This window comes from Phaenicophaeus curvirostris, chromosome 19 (genome assembly GCF_032191515.1).
Source record: "Phaenicophaeus curvirostris isolate KB17595 chromosome 19, BPBGC_Pcur_1.0, whole genome shotgun sequence".
Taxonomy (NCBI): Eukaryota; Metazoa; Chordata; class Aves; order Cuculiformes; family Cuculidae; genus Phaenicophaeus; species Phaenicophaeus curvirostris.
The window spans coordinates 9,228,891-9,252,092 of record NC_091410.1 but is presented as its reverse complement, the minus strand read 5'-3'; the positions used below and the strand labels follow the sequence as shown (position 1 = coordinate 9,252,092).

The window sequence follows — 23,202 nt, the reverse complement described above, 5'->3', positions numbered from 1 at the left end:
CAGGAGTCCCTCCAGCGTGCTGGGGCAGCAGGTGGCACTGCAGGACCACCAGCACAGGGCTGGGGGTGCAGGGGCCACCAACTGCCCCTCCAGACCCTCCCAGCGCTGTCGCACGCACCTGACATCCACGCTGGGGTCATGGGTGACCCCACAGCTCATGACGGCCTTGGTCCCTTTGATGACACTCTGGTCCTGGGGTGGGTCAGTGATGCGTGTCCTTGCTGTGGGGACACAGAACGAGCCATCAGCACCGCCTGGGGTGCTGCAAGGTGGCATCGGCTGAGTTTGCACCCACGCAAACCAAGCAGCCACGTGCCAGAGCCCATCCTTGGCATCCTCAGAGAGCTCCATCCCACACCGTGCGTGGTGGGAGGCAGCACCCAGCAGCCCACAGAGCCGGGAAGGGTCCCTCCTCCAACTGCGCACGCAGGCGGGTGGCAGGCAGAGCTCGGGTGCCACGGGCACGCTGGCAGGTGCCTTACCCCAAACGACCAGGTCGGCAGACGCCTCATCCACGCCGCGCGAGTTGGTGGCCAGGCAGGTGTAGGTGCCGGCGTCGGCGAGGTGCGCGGGGCTGACGAGCAGGCTGCCCGACTCCAGCAGGGTGAAGCGCGGGAGCTGCACGGAGCCGCTGGCCAGGATCCGCTCCCCTGGGTGGCACAGAGGAGCCCCCATCAGACCCCAGCGCCCAAGCCTTCACACAAGCCTCGTGGCCACTGAGCCTGGTGGCCATGAGGCACACAGAGGATGCCCTGTGGCCACAAGCCTGACCGTGTCCCAGTGTCTCCAGCCCTTTTACCTTTCTGCCATGTGATAGCCGGGCGTGGAGCCCCGGAGGTTTCACAGTTGAGGATTACGGACATGCCATCAATCACCGTGCTGTCCTGGGGACCCCTGGTGATGTTTGGGGCGATGCCTGCAGGACAGACGGATGCACAGTTCCCCCTAGAGCCCTTCCCAGTGCCCAGCCTGGAGCTGACCCGCTCCCAGGGCATGAGGAGGTCCCGTCCCCACAAGAGGGTTTCCTGGGGTCCCCAAGTCCCCTGTGAGCCTAGATTGGGTGGGTCCCAGGCACAACCCACCCACGGCCCAAGCACGATGCGGGGTGGGGGTGGCTGGCACCTACTGGTCACGGCCAGGTACGTGGTGGTCTGCACCTCGCCAGCCGCATTGCGAGCGAAGCACTGGAACATGCCGGTGTCATCAGGGACCAGCCCGCTGATCTGCAAGCTGCCATCTGCCAGGAGCTGGAAGCGGGACAGCTTCTCCAGGCGGATGAGGGCAGCATCCTTGTACCAGGCCATCTCAGGAGGGGGCACGCCTGCAAGGGACGGGGCCACGTCAAGCACAGGACCATGGTGGCACCAGGAGCGCAGCCGGGGAGCAGCTCACCTTTGGCTTGGCAGGGGATGGCCACCACCTTCTCTATCTCGGCTGTGATGTGCCTTTCTGGCTCCTTGATGAACTGCGGTGGCTCTGCAAAGGGAAGCCCAGTGATGGGCGTTAGAGCTGGAATACTCTGGACCCACCACCAAACCATCCCCGGTGCCCCATCTTAGTCCCTGGGCAGAGACCACCCCAACTCATCACATGCACGGTTTGGGCTGCCCAAGCCCCTCACCCAGGACAGAGAGGTAGGCGCCCTCGGCCACGGCGGGCACGCTGCTGCTGCGGAGCACGGCCTCGCACTCGTAGTAGCCACTGTCGCTCAGCGTGGGGTTGAGGATGGTGAGCCGGCGGCTGTAGTCGCTGATGCCGCTGGAGAGGGGCACCCCGTCCTTCTTCCAGATGATGTGCAGCTTGATCAGTGGCCTGGAGGGACCAGGAGCATGTCAAGAACGAGCACTGGTCCCCCCGAACCCCACCAAATCCCCACTTCAGTGCATCCCATGGGGCAGAGGAGCCCTGGTGGGAAGGGACCTGGAGACACACCTGGGCCAGGTGACGCCCACAGGGAGATGCCCCATTCCCATCCCATCCCATCCCATCCCATCCCGTCTGTCCCAGTGCTACTTGCCTGGCGTTGGCCACGCACTCCATGGTCACCTCCGAGGTCCCGGACACCACACTGGTGTTCCTGGGTGGGACAATGATGGTGGGAGCGATAGGATCAGCTGGGCCACCCACATCTGTGAAGAAGGAGGCCAGAGCAACATCTATCAGCACCCCCTGCTCACCCCCTCGTGCCCCAGCCCCCAGCGAGGTTGATGGGGCACCCAAAGCCTGCTCTGTCTGGCATGGAGAAGACACGCTGGGGACCAACAGGCCATGAGCTCTGCTCTCCTGTGGGAGGGACAGACAGCTCCAGCCCATCACCTTGGTATCAGGATGCCTTCAGAGCTCTCCCTAAGCCATCTCCTCCCACGGGACCCTACGGCACCAGCCCAGGCTGCGAGGCAGTGCCGGCTGGCGGGGAGGAGGGAGGAAGGGAGTGTATAAAGCAAAATGATTGCAACAATAAAAAACCCTCGTGTAGGCGCTGTAAAAATGCGATCGGCTTGAAAGCTGCTGATATAGCTGAATCCATAAACACGGGCTCCAGGTTGTTTATTAGGCACCAGGATGCCGAGGTACAGAAAAACAGATTAACGGGGCAGGAGGGAAAAGGGGGACAGGTAGAGCCCTTCACGGAAAGGGATAAACCTCACCACGGAGCTGTGGGATGGGAGACAGGATTAGAGTACCGGGAGGACTGATGCCACTTTGAGGCATCTTCACTATCACCTCCTGAACGGGGGCCAGGGGACCCTCAGCCAGGTCCTGCAGGGTCCCAGAGGGATGGGATCACAGTGGTGCCCCCCAAGCTGACCCAGAGCGGGGCAGGGTGTCCCACAGCAAAGCTGCTTCTTTTCATAGAATCACCAGGTTGGAAAAGACCCACCGGATCATCGAGTCCAACCTTATTCGGACTACCTGGCACCATCCCATCCCACAGCCCAGTCCTGCGATGGCCAGATCCACCCCGGCGGTGGGGACAGAGCGGGAGGCTCTGCCCAAGATACAATTAGCGCCTGCAGCACAGCCCAAAGTGCCTAAATAAATTTTGAGGCGGCTGAACTGTTAAGTCAGCAGAAGCTGGAGCCTCCGAAGAGATTTACTGCAAATTAATCTTGGGGATGAGCCAGGCGGTGCAGGAGGAGCGGGGCTGCGGGGCCACTGCCCCGCATACTCACTGGCCACGGTCAGCGTGATGGGCTGACTCGTCTTGTTGTCCCCGTTCTTGTCATTCACCGCCTGCACGTAGTAGCGTCCCGCATCCGGGGCCACCGTGGAGAGGATGACGAGGGTGTTCTCCAGCGTGATGGCTCTGTGGGGACAAGATGGGGATGCGAACCCAACACGAGCACTGATGTAGGGAGCCAGGACCCTTGTTCCCCCACCCAGCCCCTGCATCAGCCTCGGGGCAACCACAAGGGACACGCATGACCCCTCTGCTCAGCCCCTGACCCCCAGGACCATGCTGGGACTGCACCCCACGTCCCCTTGCGCCAAGCGGAGCACATAAGACGGTGCAGATTAATAGGACTTTTTTATGCTTTATATTTTTTTTAAGGAACGATCTAATCTGCTGGAAGCATAAAATGGTTTGGGGTATATATTTTTACCATTAAATATGAGATAAAGTAGTTTTATCTCCTCAGTCCTGCTTTGCAAATAGAAAGGAGACCACTTCAATTCCTGCCTAATGTGGGTTACAAATTCAATTCCCGCACGCTGCGTCTGCCAGCACCGGGCTCGCTGTTCCAGCAGCATAAGGGCTGCTGCAGCTCCGCATGAACGCTTGGCACATGTGTGTGTGCTGTGCCTGGGTCCGTCACACCAGCTACCACCCTGGCACGTGCTGAATCCCATTTGCCTGCCTCCCTCCCTCTTATTTTCACTTTTCTTTTTCAATTCATTTCGCCAATGACAAACAGAGCCATTAGTCACCAAGCCTGTCTCCAGGATTTAGCACGATGCGCTCAAGATCTTGTTTAAACATCCTTATTGCAAGGACAACGGCAGCCGAGGGAAACGCAGCCCCTCTGGATGCCAGGGGATGCCCGGAGATGCCAGGGGATGCCAGGTGATGCCAGGGGATGTCAGGGGTTCTCACATGCGGCTGCTGGGGGAGATCTTCCGTCCGTCCCGAAACCAAGTGACCTGGGGCTGGGGGAAGCTGGCGATGCGAGGCGCGCGGATGACAGCCGCCTCCCCATGGGACACGCTCTGCTGAGTCTCGCTGTCCTCGAAGCTTCCCATATCTGCAAAATGTGCGGGAGAACCACGTCAGGGGCTGGGGAGGGGCTGGCAATGCACCCAGGTACCCAGCTGGGTCTGGCCAGAGAGCAGGCTGGAGGCTACGGGGATAGGCAGGATGCAGAGGAGCTGCCCTGGGGTCTGCTCTCTGCTCCCCTCCTCAGCCGGCACAGGCTGTGGGAGGGTGGTGGGGTAGCTCGGACCCCATGAGCTGCTCCTGTGTGCCCAGGGCTGCACTCACACCAGGATCCATCCCTGCGGACCCCAGAGCTGCACAGTCCCACCACTCACACACCAGACTGGGGACACCCCATCAAGGATGGGGTGCAGCTGCAGCAGGAGGGCTCATCCCTGGCACCTCTCCCTGCCCCAGCCCATAGCCCAGTGCCAGGAGCATCCCAGCACGATCTTGGCTCCATGGGTTGGGGCACTCGCTGCCTCCATCCTGCCTGGAAGCTCACAGGCTGGAAGCTCACAGGAGTTGAGGAAGGCAGAGTGAAGCAGGGTGCATGGAGAAGCAGGGTGGGGAGGGGGTTTATTGACTTCCCTTAACAGCTGTAATTGAAAACATGTAAAGAATCTTTTTTTAACGACTTATGCCATTATCATTAGTTGTTAGCGCAGCTGCCTTATTAATTTCTCGTTAGCTTCCTGATTTGTCATTGCTTCTCAAGAAGGGGCTTAAGGGGATGGGACTGGGGGTATCCTGGAGGGAAGGGGTGATGGAGAAGGGCAGTCCCCTGGGGCACAGAGTCAGCATCTCGGGCCCCAGCACAATCCTGTGCTGCTTAAACAGCCCATGCTGCCTCTGCATCATCCCCCAGCGCAGAGCCCCAAGGTCCAGCTCATCCCTCTTGGGTTCATTTGTTTGCAGTACCCGTGCCAGGCAGTGGCACCCGGCACAAAGCCACTGACCCAGCAGCCCCTTCTCCCACGCTGATGGATGCAGTCGCTCAGCCCTGCACGCTCCTGTTTGCTTTCAGTAACCATTATAAACAGTGTTTGCTTTAAACACTCCACGCAGCCAGGGAGGAGCAAGGCTGCTTCCACACTGTAAAGCTTTTTCACCTCTCCAGCGAGCTGGAGACACTTGCTTGCATGTGGTGCCATGGGTTTCTCAGCCCTGGCATTCTCTGCCTGCACCCCACACTCTGCAATGACCGTGGGGTGTCCCCCTGCACCCTCAACCACCACAGCCTGACCAGGAGCAGCAGAGGCAGCAACGCCAGAGCTGTCCTGGGATGCCAGGTGTGTCCCACTCAGCCCAGCTGTCACTTACAGGCCACCTGCACCTCGGTCTGGCGCTGCAGTAGGGCTCCCATTCGGTTGCGGACGATGCAACGGTAGAAGCCAGCGTGTGTGCGGTCCAGCGATGTGATCATGTACCTGTGGAAGAGAAGGCAGCTCAGAGTGTGCTGGGACCGATTGCCGTCCACCCCAGGGGCAGGGGGGACATCTGAGTGACTGTCACTCACAGGCCCTGGGAGAGGATCCAGGTCCTTCACCCCCTTCATCTAGCCTTGAGAAGAGGAGGCTGAGGGGAGACCTCATTGCTCTCTACAACTACCTGGAAGGAGGTTGTGGAGAGGAGGGAGCTGGGCTCTTCTCCCAAGGGACAGGGGACAGGACAAGAGGGAATAGCCTCAAGCTCCACCAGGGGAGGTTCAGGCTGGACATTAGGAAAAAATTTTTCACGGAAAGGATCATTGGGCACTGGCAGAGGCTGCCCAGGGAGGGGGTTGAGTCACCTACCCTGGAGGGGTTTAAGGGACAGGTGGACGAGGTGCTGAGGGACATGGTTTAGTGATTGATGGGAATGGCTGGACTCGATGATCCAGCGGGTTTATTCCAACCTGGTGATTCTAAGATTCTATGATTTACTGCAGCAACCCCTACAGTAAATGCTCCTTCCCCAAGGAGCAGCTGCTGGACGCGTGTGTCTCTGTGGATGTGCACACGCATGCACACTGGGAAGACAACACGGTGTCCCCTGCTGCCACAGAGGGACTCATGGCCACGCAGCCCGGAGGTGCTTTCATCACACCACACATGCAGCACGAGCCAGCAGCCGCTGCCCGCTGGTGCCAAGGGTGGCTGGTGACTCACCACCATCACCGGGAAGTGCTGGGCAAGAGGTTTCAAGCTGTCAAAAACGGAGGCGGCTGCCAGGGATGTGACACCCGCTATCCTGACCCCTGGCAGTGCAGGGCAGAGGCACATCAGGGTCTGCTGGTGTCATTCCACCTCAGCCCCAGCGCGGCCAAGCCCAGCACCGCTCCGATTAATGGAGGCTGAATTGCACACCCTCCCCAGCGTCTACTCTTATCAGGCGCCAGCGCCAGCAGCTGATAAGCAGATAAAGGAAACAATCGTGTCTAGACTCACCCACCACCCCTGAGCATCACCCTGTGGCCCCCAAGCCGGACCCCCATTGCCATCAGACCTCCTGGAGCAGTTCTCCTCTGTAACCCTAAAACAGGCTGGACCCCCCAACAGCTTAGCAGGCAGGGGACCCTCAGGGGAACAGACAAGCGCTGCAGCATCGCCTTCCCCAATGGGGAGCACTCCGAGATAAAGCAATAAAGCAATAAATAAGCAAGCTCAGCCCTCCCTGCCCAAAATCTAATCTTGCATTAAAACACGCCGCAGGCTGTTTCGGCAGAGCTTTGTTTGTTCTTTTGATAACTGAGCGTAAATTAAACTTCCATAAGACACGAGGAGCAGGGAAGCGCAGCGGGCGCCGGTGCCCACCTCTCCGGATGCAGGAGATGGTGCTGGGGACATGGGGTTCCTGCCGTGTCTGGTGGCACCACGGAGCTGGGATGGGCACAGCACGGCTGGCATCCAACCTACTGACATCCCACCCACCCTCGTGGCACGCTGGGGGTCACCCGTCCACGTGGGAGAAGGGAAGACGCCCTTTGGGAATGAGTCCTTGAGTGTCGCAGCTGATATTTAAAAACGATCCCCAGAGGCTTTAAATAAGATATTTCAATTCCACGGAGCTGTCAGGAACTGATGCGGACACCGGGAATAATGGGCCCGCTCTCCTTGTGGTGTCCTCGTTAATAAATCACATACCGTGACTCCTAAACACACACGCAGGCGCGCAGATGGACAGACGTACAGACACTGGGTGATGCTCACCTGCCTGCTCAGTAGTGGAGGGGCATGTGTGGTCCCCACACAGAACCCCCGTGCACCCCCCTGACACACCTGCCTGGAGGAGAGGGACCTGGGGGTGTTGGTTGGCAGCGACTGAACATGAGCCAGCAGTGGCCCAGGTGGCCAAGAAGGCCAAGGGCATCTTGGCTTGGATCAGAAACGGCGTGGCCAGCAGGTCCAGGGAGGTTATTCTCCCTCTGGACTCGGCACTGGTGAGACCGCTCCTCAAATCCTGTGTTCAGTTCTGGGTCCCTCACCACAAGAAGGATGTTGAGGCTCTGGAGCGAGTCCAGAGAAGAGCAACGAAGCTGGTGAAGGGGCTGGAGAACAGGCCTATGAGGAACGGCTGAGAGAGCTTTTCCAACCTGGTGATTCTATGATTCTATGATCTAGGATGCCACATCCCCTCCAAGCCCTCACCCCAGGAAGGGGTTGGTGCAAAGCCACTGGTGCAGCCCATGAGTTGCCCTGTGGGACTCAAAACACTCCACTCTCGGGGTTCACATGCACTCAATGCATGAAGCACCCAGTGACGCCCAGCCCCACTGCAGTCCCTCATCCCCACATATTGGGAGCCAGTGATGGGGATGCCTCTGCAGCCCCATTGAACAGGACCTGGTCCTCGCACCGCTGGAGCTGGAGGAGCTATTAATGAACCAAGCTTCTGCACACACACCTAAGCGGCTGAAAACAGCCTGGAGAAAGGAAATCAATTACCAGGCGCAGCCTGGCCCGCAGTCATTAACCAAATACGAGCAGAGACTTTGTTCTGTGCCGCTCGGCTTCCACAGCAGCTTTTAGCCAAGACCACTCTGATGTGATTTCCTTCCCCCCTCACACCTGTCAGGGGTCAGTGACCAATTTCCCCCTCTTGCATGGCAACGTGCGGCACGCAGGAGGAGGGCTGAAGTGTGCAGCCCCAGCACTCATGCAGCCCCCCTAGTCTGAGCAAGCAGGAGCCGCCAGGAGCCTCGGCTGCTCCTCTATGGCTCCACTGTGCCATCCAAGCAAGCATCTCCTCCACTTGGGGCCAACCCTGCTGCCTGGTGCCAACAGGCACTACCCCAACCGGGTCGCTGTGCCCACCCACCAGCCCAGTGGCGTGTCGTGCACTGTTTTTGCTGGGACGGAGGTCTGGCCGTGCTCCCAGTGCAGCCCTAAGAATCATAGAATCTCCAGGTTGGAAAAAGACCCATCAGATCATCGAGTCCAACCCATCAATCACTAAACCATGTCCCTCAGCGTCTCATCCACCTGTCCCTTAAATACCTCCAGGGAAGGTGACTCAACGCCCTCCCTGGGCAGCCTCTGCCAGTGTCCAATGACCCTTTCTGTGAAAATTTTTTTCCTGATGTCCAGCCCTTGCTGCTGACTCTGCTGTTTCAAGGACTTGTTTGGTTTATTTTTTAAAGACAGAGGTTGACAGGGCATCGTCTGTGGGGAAAAGCACTTCCGAAGCAAAGACTAACCCATGCTCCGAAAAAATGCGCCCATGGAAAACAGCAGCGGTCTCCGGGCTCTGTCAGGAAGCGGCTGTGCCACGCTTGGCCCTGGGGTCAGGAGGGGGCTCCGAGCCCCATGCCGAGGGACCAGCGTGTTTGCAGAAGCAGCCAGCCAGCAGAAGCCTTTGGCACCAGCTCAGTCTGACAGACGGACAGGTCACGCATTAGGAACAATGTGCACCCCATCCATCCACCCAGCCCGACTCCCATCAGCAGCTCAGCTACGGTGAAGCAGGGCACGGCATCACCATCATCCACAACCCTCTCCTCACCGTGCATCCCTGGCAAGGCACCAGCAGCACTGATATGCTCAACACGCCGGGGGCTGCACTCACCGCTTCGTTATCGCAGGGTTGCTCACGGCACCACGAGGCCCCTGCGCTCCAGCAGAGCGATGCCCCAGCCTTGGCTCATGCTCGCGGCTCTATTATTGTAGGGTTGCTGAGAATCGTGGGGCTGACGCAGCCGAATTATTATTAGATTGAGGGGGTGGAGAGGGGCCGGGAAAAGCATCAGCCAAAAGATTTGATCCATCAAATTGAAAGCCAAAAGAGTGCAGAAATCTGTGCAGGCCTTCCAATACCGCCCAGGAACAGCAACAGCTGGATCGGATTTTGGATATAAGCACATTGGCACGGTCCCCTTTGATTAATATCCTGTATAACAACTAATTAATTCTAGAGGGGAACGTGTATTTGAATAGTTACTGCGTGATAATGAAATGTCAAGTGAGCATTAAAACACACTTAGCAAAGGTTTAACGACTCCCAGCATCTGAGCCACGCGTCCCAGCACCTCCGCCCGCGCCCAGCCACCGCTCAATATGTTTTTAAATAACCCCCCTGGTATTTCATCAGCCCTTGTTAACTGTATTATCGGATCTCAATTAGCTCCTGATTGGAAAGGGTTCTGTTTTGACACACATGACTGGAGCCATCGCCTCTGCGCTTGCCAGACGTGTTTCCCTTTGGTCAGGGGAATTTGGCAGGCACTGGCACCCCTGTAAATCGACGCCTCAACAGGCCCTGTCAGAACAATGAGCCATTTCATAATTAATGCCCATGTATTAATCTGCTGCCTTAATATGCAGCAGGCAGGGGAGTGAATGCACAAGCCTCGATCCGTGTTGCAGCACCCGGAGGGCTTGCTGGAAGCTTGGCCACCACCACGGCCCAACTCAAGTGGCATCGTCGGGTCTGAGAGCCCTCTGCCTTCCTGTGACTGTCTGAGCCCACATAAGGCCCCAGAAAGGAGATACCTTCCATTGCCTTCCCCCCATGTGCATCCTCCCAACCCCAGTGCTCACGCAGCACCTGGATGCCCTTGTCCCGAGCCCAGCAACTGCTGCTGCTTGCTCGTGCCAACCTTCCCACATCTCCCTCAAAGCCAAACAAGGCACAAGGAAAGGCAGGAGGCATCACAGCACAAGCATCACCAGAAAAGCCCACCCAGTGCTGCCCATTATCTGCTCCATGCTGCCTCGCTGCCTCTCCCAGGTGCTTTGCCACGTGTGCCAATGCCAAACGTGAAGCTGGCCAGGCTGGAGCCACAGGCACCAAGAGCTGCCGAGCTCCCACTTAACCTGGCTGCAACCCCTCTGATGTTCATCAGCTCCCATTAATTATATTATTGAATGGCAATTAGCTCCCCAGGGGAGAGGGCTGTGCTTCACACCCAGGCTGGCAAAGAGCTGCTCAAGCTGGAGCAGGGATGTGGTCCCTGTGAGCAGCGTCACAGGCTGGGGTACCAGCAGGGAGCTGGGGATGAACCACCCCATTTGCTCTCCAAGTCTGTGGTTTTGAGAGGGTCCTGAATCCATGTTTTACATAATTAGGGAGATGAAGTACAGGTATCAAATGTGTGGGGTCCTCAAAAGGTCAGAAAAGCTTGGTGGAGTCCTGCGTGTGCAGCATGTTGTGTTCCCTGCATCCCTGGGGTACAGGTACCCCAAAACATCCCAACCCAGGATGATGGGGAGTCAAAACAGCCCCCAACCTGCTCCTCAGTGAGCCCACACAGGGCTCGCTGTTCATGTTCCCCATGTGAACATGATGGGGACACCATCTGGGGACACCGACCCCAGGGTTTGGGGGAGTCTTGGTGAGCAGATATGGGGTTGTGGTGGCCGAGACACCCAGAGGAGTGCTGGGACACTCAGTCCTGCCAACCCTGTTTTGCTGGGGGAGGCATGGTGAGCACTGCAGCAGCAAAACCAGCAAGTGTTGGAGATGTAATTACACTTTCCCGGGCTCTGAGCTCCCAGCAAAGGGGATCGGGGCTCTTGGGAAGAGTCGGAGGATCCGTCAGCAGCTGCCGGGCTCCCGCACCAGCTGCAGAAGGACATGGGGAGAGGAAAAGGGGCTGATTTAGTAGATAGAAGATGCATCTCTACAGATGGGAGTCTGTCCAGAGGTAATCTATGTGTAAGGTAATTTCCGAAGGCAGCAGGACTCGATGCAACCCTTAATAGGACAATCTCATGTGATAAATTACCAGACCCAACTAATCTGCATGTTAAATTTCTTGTATGAGAAATAAATATCCTCAATTCACCAGAGAAGCGCTTTCCTTCCGAGGATTTCATTAAAGACATCAAGCTGCCTGATTTGCATGTTATGATTCCTTGTACGAGGAGAAGTCAGGCTCTAGAGAGCTCGCAGGAGAGCCCGGCACCAGCGAGATTATGCATGGGAAAACAGAGCTGGCCCTGGAGAGCTCAGTGCCCGCGTGCCAGGGCACAGGAGAGGAGCGTATGGACAAACCTCCACCACCTACCCCACAGTCACCTTAATGAAGGTCACAACCAGCATCGGAGAGGATGGGGTTTTGCTGTGGAGTCCCCCAGTGAGGGAGGCAGCTGGGCTCCCATGTGAGAGTCGTCTCCACACACCCCACCCCAGCAGCAGCCAACAGAGGCAGCAAGTGGGTCCCTCATCGCCCACGGTCCACAGCGACGCTCCTGATAGAGTAATGGGTCCATGTGCACACACAGCCAGGCTGATCCCCCGCCTCGGTCTCCAGGGATGCTCCCCAAGGGGGGACAGCTCCGTGCACATACAGAGCTAGGCTGGTCCCCAATCCCCTCGTGGTCTCTGCTCCCCTGTGATCCCCAGGGATGCTCTCACAAGGGGACAATTCCACATGAGCACAGAGCCAGGCTGGTCCCCATCCCCCTGCAATCCCCAGGGATGCTTCTGAGGGGGAATATGCTGCATGCTCATGGAGTGAAGCTTGTCCCCAGTCCTCCCGCGTGGTCCCTGATCACATCCACTCCTCAGGGATGCTTGTGAGGGGGAAATGTTCTGCGTGCACACAAAGGCAAGCTGGTCTCCGATCCCCTCTCAGTCCCTAGGGATGCTTCTGAGGGGCTGGCTCCACCTGCATGCAGCAGGACTGCCTTGTCCCTCACTGGCCCATGGCCAAGGTCCTGCGGAGCCCGTTCCCCACCTGCCCTTCACCACACGCCAAGTCACTCTGGTGGCAAGCTGGCGGCTGAATCGCTGCGGGAAGGAAAGGGCGGTCACCATGGAAACACGCTGCCAAACTGGGAGAGCAGCTCTTTCCCTTAAAACATATCATGAGCTCGTCCAACCATCAGACAAGGATGAACCAGGGTGGTTCACGGGCAGCATGAGGCCGGCGGGGCATGAGCCCCAGGCCCCAGAAAAATGGGTAAAAGCACAAGGGCCATAGCAGCAGGTAGTGCTAGTGGGATGCCCTGCTGCAAGAAGGGATTTGGGAAGGAGCAGTGAGGATTCTGAGGCCAAAATACTCAGTGACACATCATCCTGGATGAGAACCATGAGGTGATGCCACCAAGCCTGAGCGGCCCCCCAGGTACAGCTCCGCCGCAGCGCAAGGACCTGCTGCAAAGCATGGTGCATCCCATCATGGGCACAGCTGAGCCCCAGGGAAGGTCCCTCCTGCCCCAGAGCGGGGACACACCAGGGTACACATGCCAGCTGTGTACCTGGGGGAACTGGCTGCATCCTGCATCCCTCACCCACGCTGCTGACGCACCCATAGCCCTTCCTGGCCTCTGCATGGACTGGAGCACCCCTGAGCCTCCCTGACCATCAGCACCAGCCTCCCCCCTTCTCCAAGGATTACTCTGTTTCTAAACTCGTTAACTTTTAATTACTACCTTCCCACTGCCTGAGCAGGCTGGCTCCATGCCACCGACATCTCTATTAAAATTCAATTTCTGCCCATCATAACTAATTTTGGTACTTCGCCTTCCTCACTAGCAGCCTTCAATTCCAGGCAAGGCGTCCAAACGCTGATCTCGACACATTAAATCCCCATGGAGACCCAGGACAGGCAGCACGCGCTGGGCAGAACGAAGCTGATGCCAGCAGGTTGCATCCTCGCAGCAGCAAGGACGGCAAGGACGGGTTAAAGCCAGGCAGCGATTTGCATAGAGGCTGTTTGCTTCATTAGCTGCGGCTGGGTTTGTTTGGGTTTTCCCCATGTGTTTGTTTATTTTCTCGCTTCCTTCCTTAATCCTTTCTGGCTGGAAGCTGGAGCTGGAGGCAGGAGCCTGGGGCTCCGGGAAAGGGAGTCACCTTGGAGCAGGGATGCAGGAATGTGGGGCTCCAGAGCTGCTGGGCATCCCGGAGCAGAGCCATGAGCACTGGCCCCTTTCCTACAGGAGAATAAATTGAGGGATGGAGCAAATGCAGGTGCAGACCCAAGAAAGGAAGCCAGGAGCCCCTATTCTGGGTTTAGAGGTGCCCCTCCAGCACCCCAACCTGCTCCAAGGATGGGGCAGAGCCTGGGGTTGGGGTTCTGCCTTCTTTCTCCTGCCTAGGGTGGGTGGCTCTGCCCCGGCTGCCCTGGAGAAGCTCCTGCAGGGGCTCAGCTCTCCCCCCCTATCCTGCTGTCCCCACTGTCCCCACAATCCCATACAAGGGCTGACATTTTGCATCATTCCTGCTGACATGACCCCTGCCAGGCATGAGCTGTGGGAACCACGGGGCTCAGGAGGGCTTTGAGCTTCAACACCAGGGCTAGGGACAAGGGATCCACCCCACGGGGCACCCGGCACTAGTGCAAACACCCAGCACCAAGCCTGGAGCATTGGGGACATTGCAGAGCTGCAGCCACCGTAGCTTAGAGGAGAACAGACCTCATGGCCCCCAAGGTGGCCACTGCTCCATCATGGCACGTGGTGCCAGAGAGGGGACCTGATACCCAGCACGGTGCTGGGGAGGGAACACGATGTTGGAGAGGGGACCCTGCACAGCCCACAGTGCCGGGGAGGAGATGTCACCCAGCCACATTGTCTGCGTTCCTGGCATCCCAGAGCAGCCCCACGTTGCTACAGCAACACGAAGCCTTTGGATTCAATGCCTTTAAACGGGGAACGGCTTGTCTCGGGCTGAATTATTGATTAAAACAGAGAGGATGACACACGCACACAGAAGAGACGGCGAGAGGTGCCCAGCTTGATTTAAAGGCGAGCTCCAAGCAGTCGGTGACGTGGGGCTGGCCGCTCTGCAGCACGATTAGTTGGCGCACAGGGCTGGATGCTCAAACCCACAGTGATCTCTCGTGCTGCTCTTTCTTGGTTCTTCCCCCGGTCAGGCCGTTTGGAGGGAGCCACGAGCCTGCCGTGATTTGCAGCCCTGTGTTAATCCTGCTCTGTGCAAACACCTCCTCCCCAGTGTTGACCTGCTTAAATCCACCGTTTGCTCTCCAAACACAGGCGGTGGCTCCTAGAATGCTAACGGCTGCTGCCCACGTCTCCGGCACGGCATCCCCTCGCAGGAGGCCCAGCGATGCCCGCTGTGCCGCAGCAGCTGCCGGCAGGAACAGGCTGCCCAGGGAGGGGGTTGAGTCACCTTCCCTGGAGGGGTTTAAGGGACAGGTGGATGAGGCGCTGAGGGACATGGTTTAGTGATTGATGGGAATGGTTGGACTCGATGATCTGATGGGTCTTTTCCAACCTGGTGATTCTATGAACCGGCGTTCCAAGTGGGATTTACCCTGGATGCTCAGCAGCCAACTCACCGGTACTCCAGGGAGAACTTGGTCAGCTCCCGGCTGTTGTGCAGCCACTTGAACTCGAGGGGCCAGCTGCCCTCTGCCATGCACGTCAGGACAAGGCGGTTCCCCTCCAGGTGGACCTGGCTCCGCACCGGCTCCGTCTTAAAGTACGGGGAGACATCGTCTGCCAAGAGAAGAGGGAAAGGAGATGAGAGACATGCCCACAGCCTGCCAGCCCCACAGCAGCAGGATCGCTTAATCACAGGCACGTGCATAACCCAAGAGCACACCAGGGGGATGCTGGTGGCCACCTCCCTGTCCCTTGTCCCAGCCAGGGCCCCCAAACCCCTGCACTGGCCATTTCCCCCAACCCCAAGCCATCTCACAAGCCTATCGACAAGAGCTTAGCCCATCTAAGGTTTATCTAAGCTGCTTGCTTTGCTTTATTCCCGGCTGCCTTTCTAGCGTTTCAGAAGCACTGAGCTTTTAACTCGGGGGGGTGAAGGGGGCGGAGGGGCTGGGAGCGGAGGGAGACATAAACACTTACTCCTCTCCTGTTTTATTTGCTAAGTAAAACTATAAATCGAAACACACAGCTCCATTTTGTGTTTAACAAATGGAAGCCCTTTTACTTCAAAGACACATTCATATTCCCCAGCAGCTTTCAAGTGTGCTTTCAATCACGGCTTTGGGTTTTTTCTTTGGGGTAGGGCTTTGCTTTCTTGTGTGCACGAGCTGAATTCCTGCCACGGCTCACCAAGCCACGAGCCGGTACAAAGCAGCGCCCGTGGGCTCAGCCTGCCCCGGTGCCCCAGTGCCCCGGGGGGGTCAGGACTCTGCAGGAGCTCAGAGGCACCCAGAAACCACCAGATCCATATTGGGGGTCCCTCTCCGGTAGCCCCTGGCTCCTGCACACCCTAGATGCCGCTTCCTGCACCCACGTGGAAACGCCCTGCTGATTTATACCCAGTCCTGCCCATCCCTAGGGTGATGCTAAATGCCAAGCGAGTCATTAAGCAGGGAAGGAGCAGCTGGTAGTTCCTTAATTTAATCCTCCTCTCTGACCTTCATCAGCACTGGCTGGTGCGGGCAAGCCCTCACCCCAGTGCCGCTGCCCCAGCTTTGGGCTGGATCCAGCATTGGGGCATCTCCCAAAGCAGGCGTGGGGCATCAGCAGCCGCAGGGGCAGAGGGAGCATCATCACTCGGTGCCCTAGCAAGGGGGTTTGGTGCTGAGGGTAGTGGCCATGTGGTTCCCCAGCCTGGAGAACTCGTGGCAGCCCTGCTGCAGCTGAGCTGTGGCTTTGGGGATGCCGGGTCCTGCACTTGGAGCACAACAACCCTGGGCAGCTACAAACTAGGAGAAGTCTGTCTGGAAAGCTGCCTGGAGGAGAAGGACCTGGGGGTGTTGGTTGACAGAGACTGAACATGAGCCAGCAGGGGCCCAGGTGGCCAAGAAGGCCAAGGGCATCTTGGCTTGGATCAGAAACGGCGTGGCCAGCAGGTCCAGGGAGGTTCTTCTCCCTCTGGACTCGGCACTGGGGAGACCGCTCCTCGAATCCTGTGTTCAGTTCTGGGCCCCTCACCACAAGAAGGATGTTGAGGCTCTGGAGCGAGTCCAGAGAAGAGCAACGAAGCTGGTGAGGGGTCTGGAGAGCAGGTCTTATGAGGAACGGCTGAGAGAGCTGGGGGTGTTTAGCCTGGAGAAGAGGAGGCTGAGGGGAGACCTCATTGCTCTCTACAACTACCTGAAAGGAGGTTGTGGAGAGGAGGGAGCTGGGCTCTTCTCCCAAGTGACAGGGGACAGGACGAGAGGGAATGGCCTCAAGCTCCACCGGGGAGGTTTAGGCTGAACATTAGGAAAAAAATTTTCATGGAAAGGGTCATTGGGCACTGGCAGAGGCTGCCCAGGGAGGGGGTTGAGTCACCTTCCCTGGAGGTGTTTAAGGGATGGGTGGACGAGGTGCTGAGGGACATGGATTAGTGATTGATGGGAATGGTTGGACTCGATGATCCAGTGGGTCTTTTCCAACCTGGTGATTCTATGATTCCAGGAGCGAGGCTGATGCACGGTGCTGGGGTGAACCAAGCTGGGCTCGCAGGGACACACGCACACCTCTAGGCACAGGATCTGTGCCCGTGCACAGCGTGTGCCATGCTCTGCACGCTCTCCACCACAGCACGGCAAGAGCTTGACCTGCAATGCCAGAGCTTCACCCACGTCACATCAGAGACCTGTGCGATTACCAGAGCCCCAGGCTGGGACTGTGGCAAAGCCAGACACCAGCTCCAGGGCCAAACACCTCCTGCATGAAACCAGTAAATGAGCCATGGACTAGACTGGGAGTCCAGCTGTGCTAGATGCAGTTGGCACATCGCTGCAGTGAGGAACCGTAGCAAAACAGACTCATCCACCAGTGGTGGTCACGTACACACGGCTGTACCGGAGAGCTGGACTGCAGCGCTGGGCTGCTGGGGCCTGGCTGGGCACACCAGGATGGAGCCCTGGTGTACTCAGTGCATCCTCCCCACTGATCCCAGCGTTTAGGAGGTGTCTGGGAGGCGAGGTGCTCCCAGCACACCTTCCCTTGGGCCAGCATGCAGTTTGCATACATCCTAATTTGATTTTAAGCAGCTAAGGCTCATCTCGCTTTGAAGCGCCCGAGCCATCTGTTCTGCATTAAAGGGTGAAAAACAGCGCAGAGGAGGAGAGGCAGCTCCTAATTCCACTATTGATCGTGCGATCATTATCCACCCGCGAAGGTCACGGCAGCCGCCTTGGACAAGCAGCTCCCCTGTTCATCCCCAGCCAGCTCCTCTGCTCTCCTGGGAAAACCAAAACCACCTCAGCCACAGCGAGGGGACAGCAGGAATGGGTGTTCTGGGTGCGCTGGGCAACCCTTGCAAGGGCTAAAGATGTTACTGAGCTCTGCATCCCAGCCCAGCACTGGGGTCAGAGGCAGCAGGAGGAAAGGAACATGGGGAGGGGAACATGGCCAGTTTCTTCTCCAGAGAGGCCTCTGGGAAGGAGACAGGCTGTTCCCAATGTTCACCTGCCCACTAGTGCCCTGGCAGCCACCGGCACTTGCTCTCACCACCAGCATGACATGCCCCGCTCGGAGAGAAGAAGGCTTGGAGCTCTGATGTTTCCTGGAGAAGAGGAGGCTGAGGGGAGACCTCATTGCTCTCTCCAACTACCTGAAGGGAGGTTGTGGAGAGGAGGGAGCTGGGCTCTTCTCTCAAGGGACAGGGGACAGGACGAGAGGGAATGGCCTCAAGCTCCACCAGGGGAGGGTCAGGCTGGACATTAGGAAAAAAATTTCATGGAAAGGGTCATTGGGCACTGGAACAGGCTGCCCAGGGAGGGGGTTGAGTCCCCTTCCCTGGAGGTGTTTAAGGGACGGGTGGACGAGGTGCTGAGGGACATGGGTTAGTGATGGGAATGGCTGGACTCGATGATCCAGTGGGTCTTTTCCAATCTTGTGATTCTATGATTCTATGAAATCCGGGGTGCCCAGCACCCCGCCGCAGACCCAGCACAGACAGGGGCTGCGATTCCCCAGTCCTGGACACAGTGGGAGGTTTCCTAGTGTGTGACAGCCACGTCGTCCCCCCCCCAAACAAAGGGTCATTACTGCTAATTCCGCCTCTCCCCCATCTGTTGAGACTGTTTACACTCCACTCGCTAATTAGAGTCTAATTAGTTGGTGCAGAAATTCATCACTTTCCGAAGGCAGCAGCAGCGAGAGGCGTCCCTGGGAACATCTGCACATCTGCCGGTGGCGCGGGCTGGCGCTGAGCTCCCAGGGCTCGTGGTTGTGCTATGGGTGCTGTGTGCCAGCCCAGAACAGACCCCACATCACGGAGAGGTGCTACCACCCCATGCCATCTCCACCCTGCGCCCAGATCTGAGCCCCAGCAGGGGCTGACCCACTCCAGCCAAGCTGCCAGCGGTGCTGGATGGGGATAAATGGGATGCCAAGCAGCAAAAAGGCACGTGGAAGGGGGACAAACCCATCTCTCTCTCTCCACCGCTGATGACATTTTAATGCCAAGGCCTCACAAGGCACTAATCCTGCCTAATGGGATCAAAATCTTTGCCCCTGCACTTTATTTACATAAGGGCTGCCAGGAGCTGGGTCTGAGCCGGGTGCATTAGTGCCGGGGAGGGGGTGCAGATGTAGGGCAGGGGCCCCAGTCTTGCCAAAAGAGCCGTAATGGATCCTAATTCCTGGGCGTAATGGGCAAGCCGGGAGCTAAGTCCCCTTCTCCCCAGCTTCAAATCCCTTTTGATGGGAAGGGACAGGGATTTTTAAGCCCAGAGGAATCCTGGAATGCCTGCCAAGGGCAGGGCTCTATCAGGCAGCTGCTGGTGAGGGGGAGGAGGGTCTGATCCCCCTGCACTCCATGAACCTCAGGAGGAGACACAAGAAGATGCTCGGGGCACAAAGGTCAGCCCACGTGTCCCCTCAACCACCTGCAAAGGACCAGCAGCTCGCAAGATACCCAGATCCTTCTCCCATCTTTGCTGGGGATGCCTCACACGAGCACCAGCAGGTCAGGGTGCCCCCTCCTGCCTGGTACAGTGACCCTGGGATGGCACAATCCCCCTCCCTGCTTGGGCTCAGCCCTCATTCCACACAGCATCACCACTTCACTGCCCCTTGGGGACAGGGGGTGACATCCAGCTTGCTAATTGGAAGCTGATCAGCCCATTCAGGGCAAGAAACAGCAGAATGCACCAAGCGAGCTGGTCCCTGCCAGTGCGATGCCCTGAATCCAGCACACCTTGGGGTGACACAAGCCCTGTCACTGCTCCACCAGACCTTGCAGGGCTTCCTCAGCTTTCCCAGGGCATCACTGCCCAGAAAGCAGGATTGCAGCCCCCTAGGAACACTGACACAGGCACCACCACCACACAGCCCTGTGCTCTAGCCCCCAGTGCCCACCCAGCATGGGGAGATGGAGCTAAATCTCTTTTGCATCAGACTATCACCACCGCTCCGCAGCACGAAGAGATTAAAAAACAATAAAGAGAAAGCGAAACCCTCCGCTATAATTACCAGCTTTTAGCCGCCAGCAGAGGCAGGGAGGGAGGGAGGAAAGGAAAAAGGGGGAAAAGAAACAGAGAAGAAACCCACTAAAATTTTAATAGGAACCACTGCATTTAATTTAATGGCACATTTTTTCAATTACCAGAATAATTGTTTTATTCATAAAATGAGTTTCAATAAAAAGGGTAATTTTCCTTTGTTTTTATTATTCATTTGTGTAACATATTCTCAGCGCAGTTCCCCAGCGCCACAGCAGCCACTCCACATCTGGGGGGGGCAGGGAAGGGGTTAACATCTCTGGGGTGCCCCATGGTCCCCAGATACAGCACACCTGGGGAGCTAAAACATTCTCAGGTACCCCTGTGGGGGTCACAGCCCTTGGTGGGTGCAATGAGAGATCACCCCAGGGGATCCATCCTGCACAAGGACAATCCATGTCCCCTTCGTGGCCACATCAGCCGGGTGGCCCCATGCCCAGGGAATCCCTAGAACACCACCTAAGAAGCCACCCCTTAACTAAGTTACATTTCCTTCTTGCTAGACACCAGCATGTGGTTAGGAGGCATCAATTTTCCAGCTGATTAAATGGGACAGGAGCCACTACAGCCCCCTGGCATGGCACTGATGTCCCCACTCTGGTCCCCTGCCAGGGCAGTGGCCACACAGGGTGGCCAGCAGGTGGGGGGGATTAGCAGCACTCTCCTCCGCTGCTAGAGCTATTAGTATTCCTGAGACGAGGCTTCATCCCCTTAATAAAAAGCAAACACTCAATTGAAATGCCGAACACTCCCGGCACCTGGGAGCCGCAGAGCATGAGAGGGGGGACCCAGGCATCTAGGGTAGGGGGGACACAGAGGATGGAGCAGAGCATAGGGTTGAGATGGCATGGGCATCCCTGCTGAGCCCCACTTTCCCCCCCCTCCCAGCACGCGAGAAGGCACAAAGCAACATGTGCTGCTACCCCCCATCCATGGCACCCCCAAACTTGCTGCTTGTATGGCCCATCGGTCCATCCTCTCTCCCACAGTGATTTGATGCCAGCTTCAGATTTGGGGAAGGAAAGCACCAAACCTAGCCAAATGGTGATAGAGAAACACTGGTGGGAGCTGGGGATTGCAGGTTGCATCCTGCCCCCACGCAGCACTGCTCACCCTCAGTGATGTGGGAGCTCAGAGCATGGCCATGCCGGGACACCCACCCTGGCTCAGGGCTCTCAGCAGCGCCCAGCTTTCATCTCATTGCCTGGAAAACTCAGGTTTGCCACCAAAACCCACCAGCAAAGGGTTCTGGTGCCCCACAGCAGTGTGCCAAAGCGCCTTTGCTCCTCTCTAATCTGCCTGGCTCACACAAAGCACGGCCCCGCAAGAGGAGCTGTGCGTGGCAGGAGGGAGGCACAGCCTGACGCAGCCTTCGGCTCAGCTCGCTCAAAGCTGGGATGAAAAGTTGTGCTGCCCCACTGGATACGGTGGTCCCTCTGCACCCCCAGAGCTGCACAGCTTGGAGCTGCAGAGCAGGGACCCAGTTGGGGGCTGAGAGATTCCCCTTCCCATGTGGCCCCATAGGGGCATCCCCACATCCCCCAGCGTCATGGGGGGACAAAAGAGCCACTGAGGGGGTCCCAGAGGCTTGTACAGAGCCAGCAGCAGGGCAGGATGACTCCATCCTCCCCAGCCCATCGCCCATCAAAGCCAGTATCCATCCCAGCAGCAGCCCTCGGTCCAGACCCCAGCTGAAAGGACTGGCCCAGGAGCACAGGGGACACCTTGTTCCTCCCAGGCTGGGCTGGTGGCCATCGGGTGCCACAGGGTGGCCCAGGTCCCCACAGGCACCCAGAGTGATGCCAAAGGCATCCAGCACAATCCTGCCCGTCCCAGCCCTAGGGATCAGCCAGGCTACCCCACACCCCTCTACCCATGCTGTGTCTTTAAACACAGTGATTTTCTCATTTTTTACTTAAAAATAACACTTAGAATCGCAGACGTGTCCATTAATCCTCATAACTAACTTTGTTCCCTTCCTTCCTTGCTTTTCCCCTCCTTCCCCTTCTCCCCCCACTGAGACCAAGAGCTTTAAAACTCTCCTCCTGGCTATTAATTAAAAGCAACCTCTCCACCATCATGAGTGTACTTGCCATAAATTAATAGCGGCCTTCTTAATCAAATCTTATCTCCTCTCTGAGCACCCGGCGCGTGGTGCTGGGGTTGGTATCCCAACCCGCCCGGCCGTGAAATGCAATTTCCAATGCTCCGGTGGACTCGGCAGCTCTGATCCATCTCCTCCACCCTTCCCACATCTCTACCTGTGCCAGCCCAGCAGCACCACCTCGACTTGAGAAGGAGGGCAAGGGGCTCAGACACCAACTGCAGATGTGGCTCCCAAAAGACATGCTCCATTTCTCAGCCATTTACCACGTTTATCCACAGCCCCCGCAGACGGCACTCGCCTTTCTGCATTATTTAGAGGGCACAGCCCGAGCCCAGGGGTTCAGTGCTCACTGGCAGCTTGAGGCTGAGAAAGCAATCGTGGGAAATCCTCCTGTCTGGGCTGGAGGCGTGGGAAGGAGGCAGGCATGGCCACAGCACAGCTCCTCGAGGGGTCAGCCAGGAGTGATGCTCTTGGACCTGCAAGCTCATGGCACACTGGAAAGCATCATCCCTCTGGTCCCCACAACCCCATCCCTGTCCCAACAGGTTTCCCTTCTTCCCATCCCCATGGCTTTTTCCCACTGCACCCAGACTGCTGCCCTTTCCCAAAGGCAACTGCAACCCCAGGATGATGAGGACCATCCTGGTCAATGCCACCCCGGGGCAGCCCCTGTCCCGCACACACATCACATCCATCCCAGCCACAGCTCCGATCCATCCCTGTGAGACCAGCCAGGCTGTGGCAGACCCCGGCCCACCCCTCCAACCTCATCCAAGCTGTAACAGATCCCCAGTCCCATGAGGTTCCCGGGCAGCAAATGTGAGCTGGGTGACCTGAAAATGTTGCCCTACAGCTACTGCCCCTCCGGGTTGGGGCCACCAGTTACAGCCCTCTCTCCTTTGCCGCTCAAAGCCCTGGACTGGCTGTGATTTTCCTGCTTGGCAGAAGCAGCCCTGCTTCCTCAATAGTCTGAGACAGGTATGAGGGGAAGACTTCGGCTCTATCTTCCCCAGAGCACCATGGTCCAAGCCAAGCCCGGAGAAGGCAGACATGATGGAGGATGCAGCCAGGAGCTGCTTCTTGTGAAGTGATTGCAAAGCAGAGCTAAAA

At 57.6% G+C, this 23,202-nt stretch overlaps 2 protein-coding genes across 6 annotated transcripts in view; one reads left to right on the top strand and one right to left on the bottom strand.

Moving 5' to 3' along the window:
- Positions 1-23,202, top strand: part of RPL38 (ribosomal protein L38) — a 472,498-nt gene that overhangs the window by 374,306 nt on the left and 74,990 nt on the right. The window contains exon 1 of one of the 5 annotated variants that reach the window (XM_069872271.1): positions 13,325-13,334. The exons of the other annotated variants lie outside the window; for them this stretch is intronic. The gene's annotated coding sequence lies outside the window, so the exon portion shown is untranslated. Of the gene's footprint in view, positions 1-13,324; positions 13,335-23,202 lie in introns of those variants that run through there. 5 annotated transcript variants of the gene reach the window in all.
- The window catches only part of SDK2 (sidekick cell adhesion molecule 2), a 52,177-nt gene that overhangs the window by 17,308 nt on the left and 11,667 nt on the right, over positions 1-23,202 (bottom strand). The window contains exons 2-12 of the mRNA XM_069872244.1: positions 14,919-15,078; positions 5,519-5,625; positions 4,097-4,244; positions 3,174-3,307; positions 2,018-2,129; positions 1,622-1,812; positions 1,393-1,476; positions 1,127-1,321; positions 800-916; positions 483-650; positions 119-221 (exon numbers count right to left, since the gene is read on the bottom strand). Coding sequence (XP_069728345.1) covers positions 119-221; positions 483-650; positions 800-916; positions 1,127-1,321; positions 1,393-1,476; positions 1,622-1,812; positions 2,018-2,129; positions 3,174-3,307; positions 4,097-4,244; positions 5,519-5,625; positions 14,919-15,078 — 1,519 coding nt within the window. The remainder of the gene's footprint in view (positions 1-118; positions 222-482; positions 651-799; positions 917-1,126; positions 1,322-1,392; positions 1,477-1,621; positions 1,813-2,017; positions 2,130-3,173; positions 3,308-4,096; positions 4,245-5,518; positions 5,626-14,918; positions 15,079-23,202) is intronic.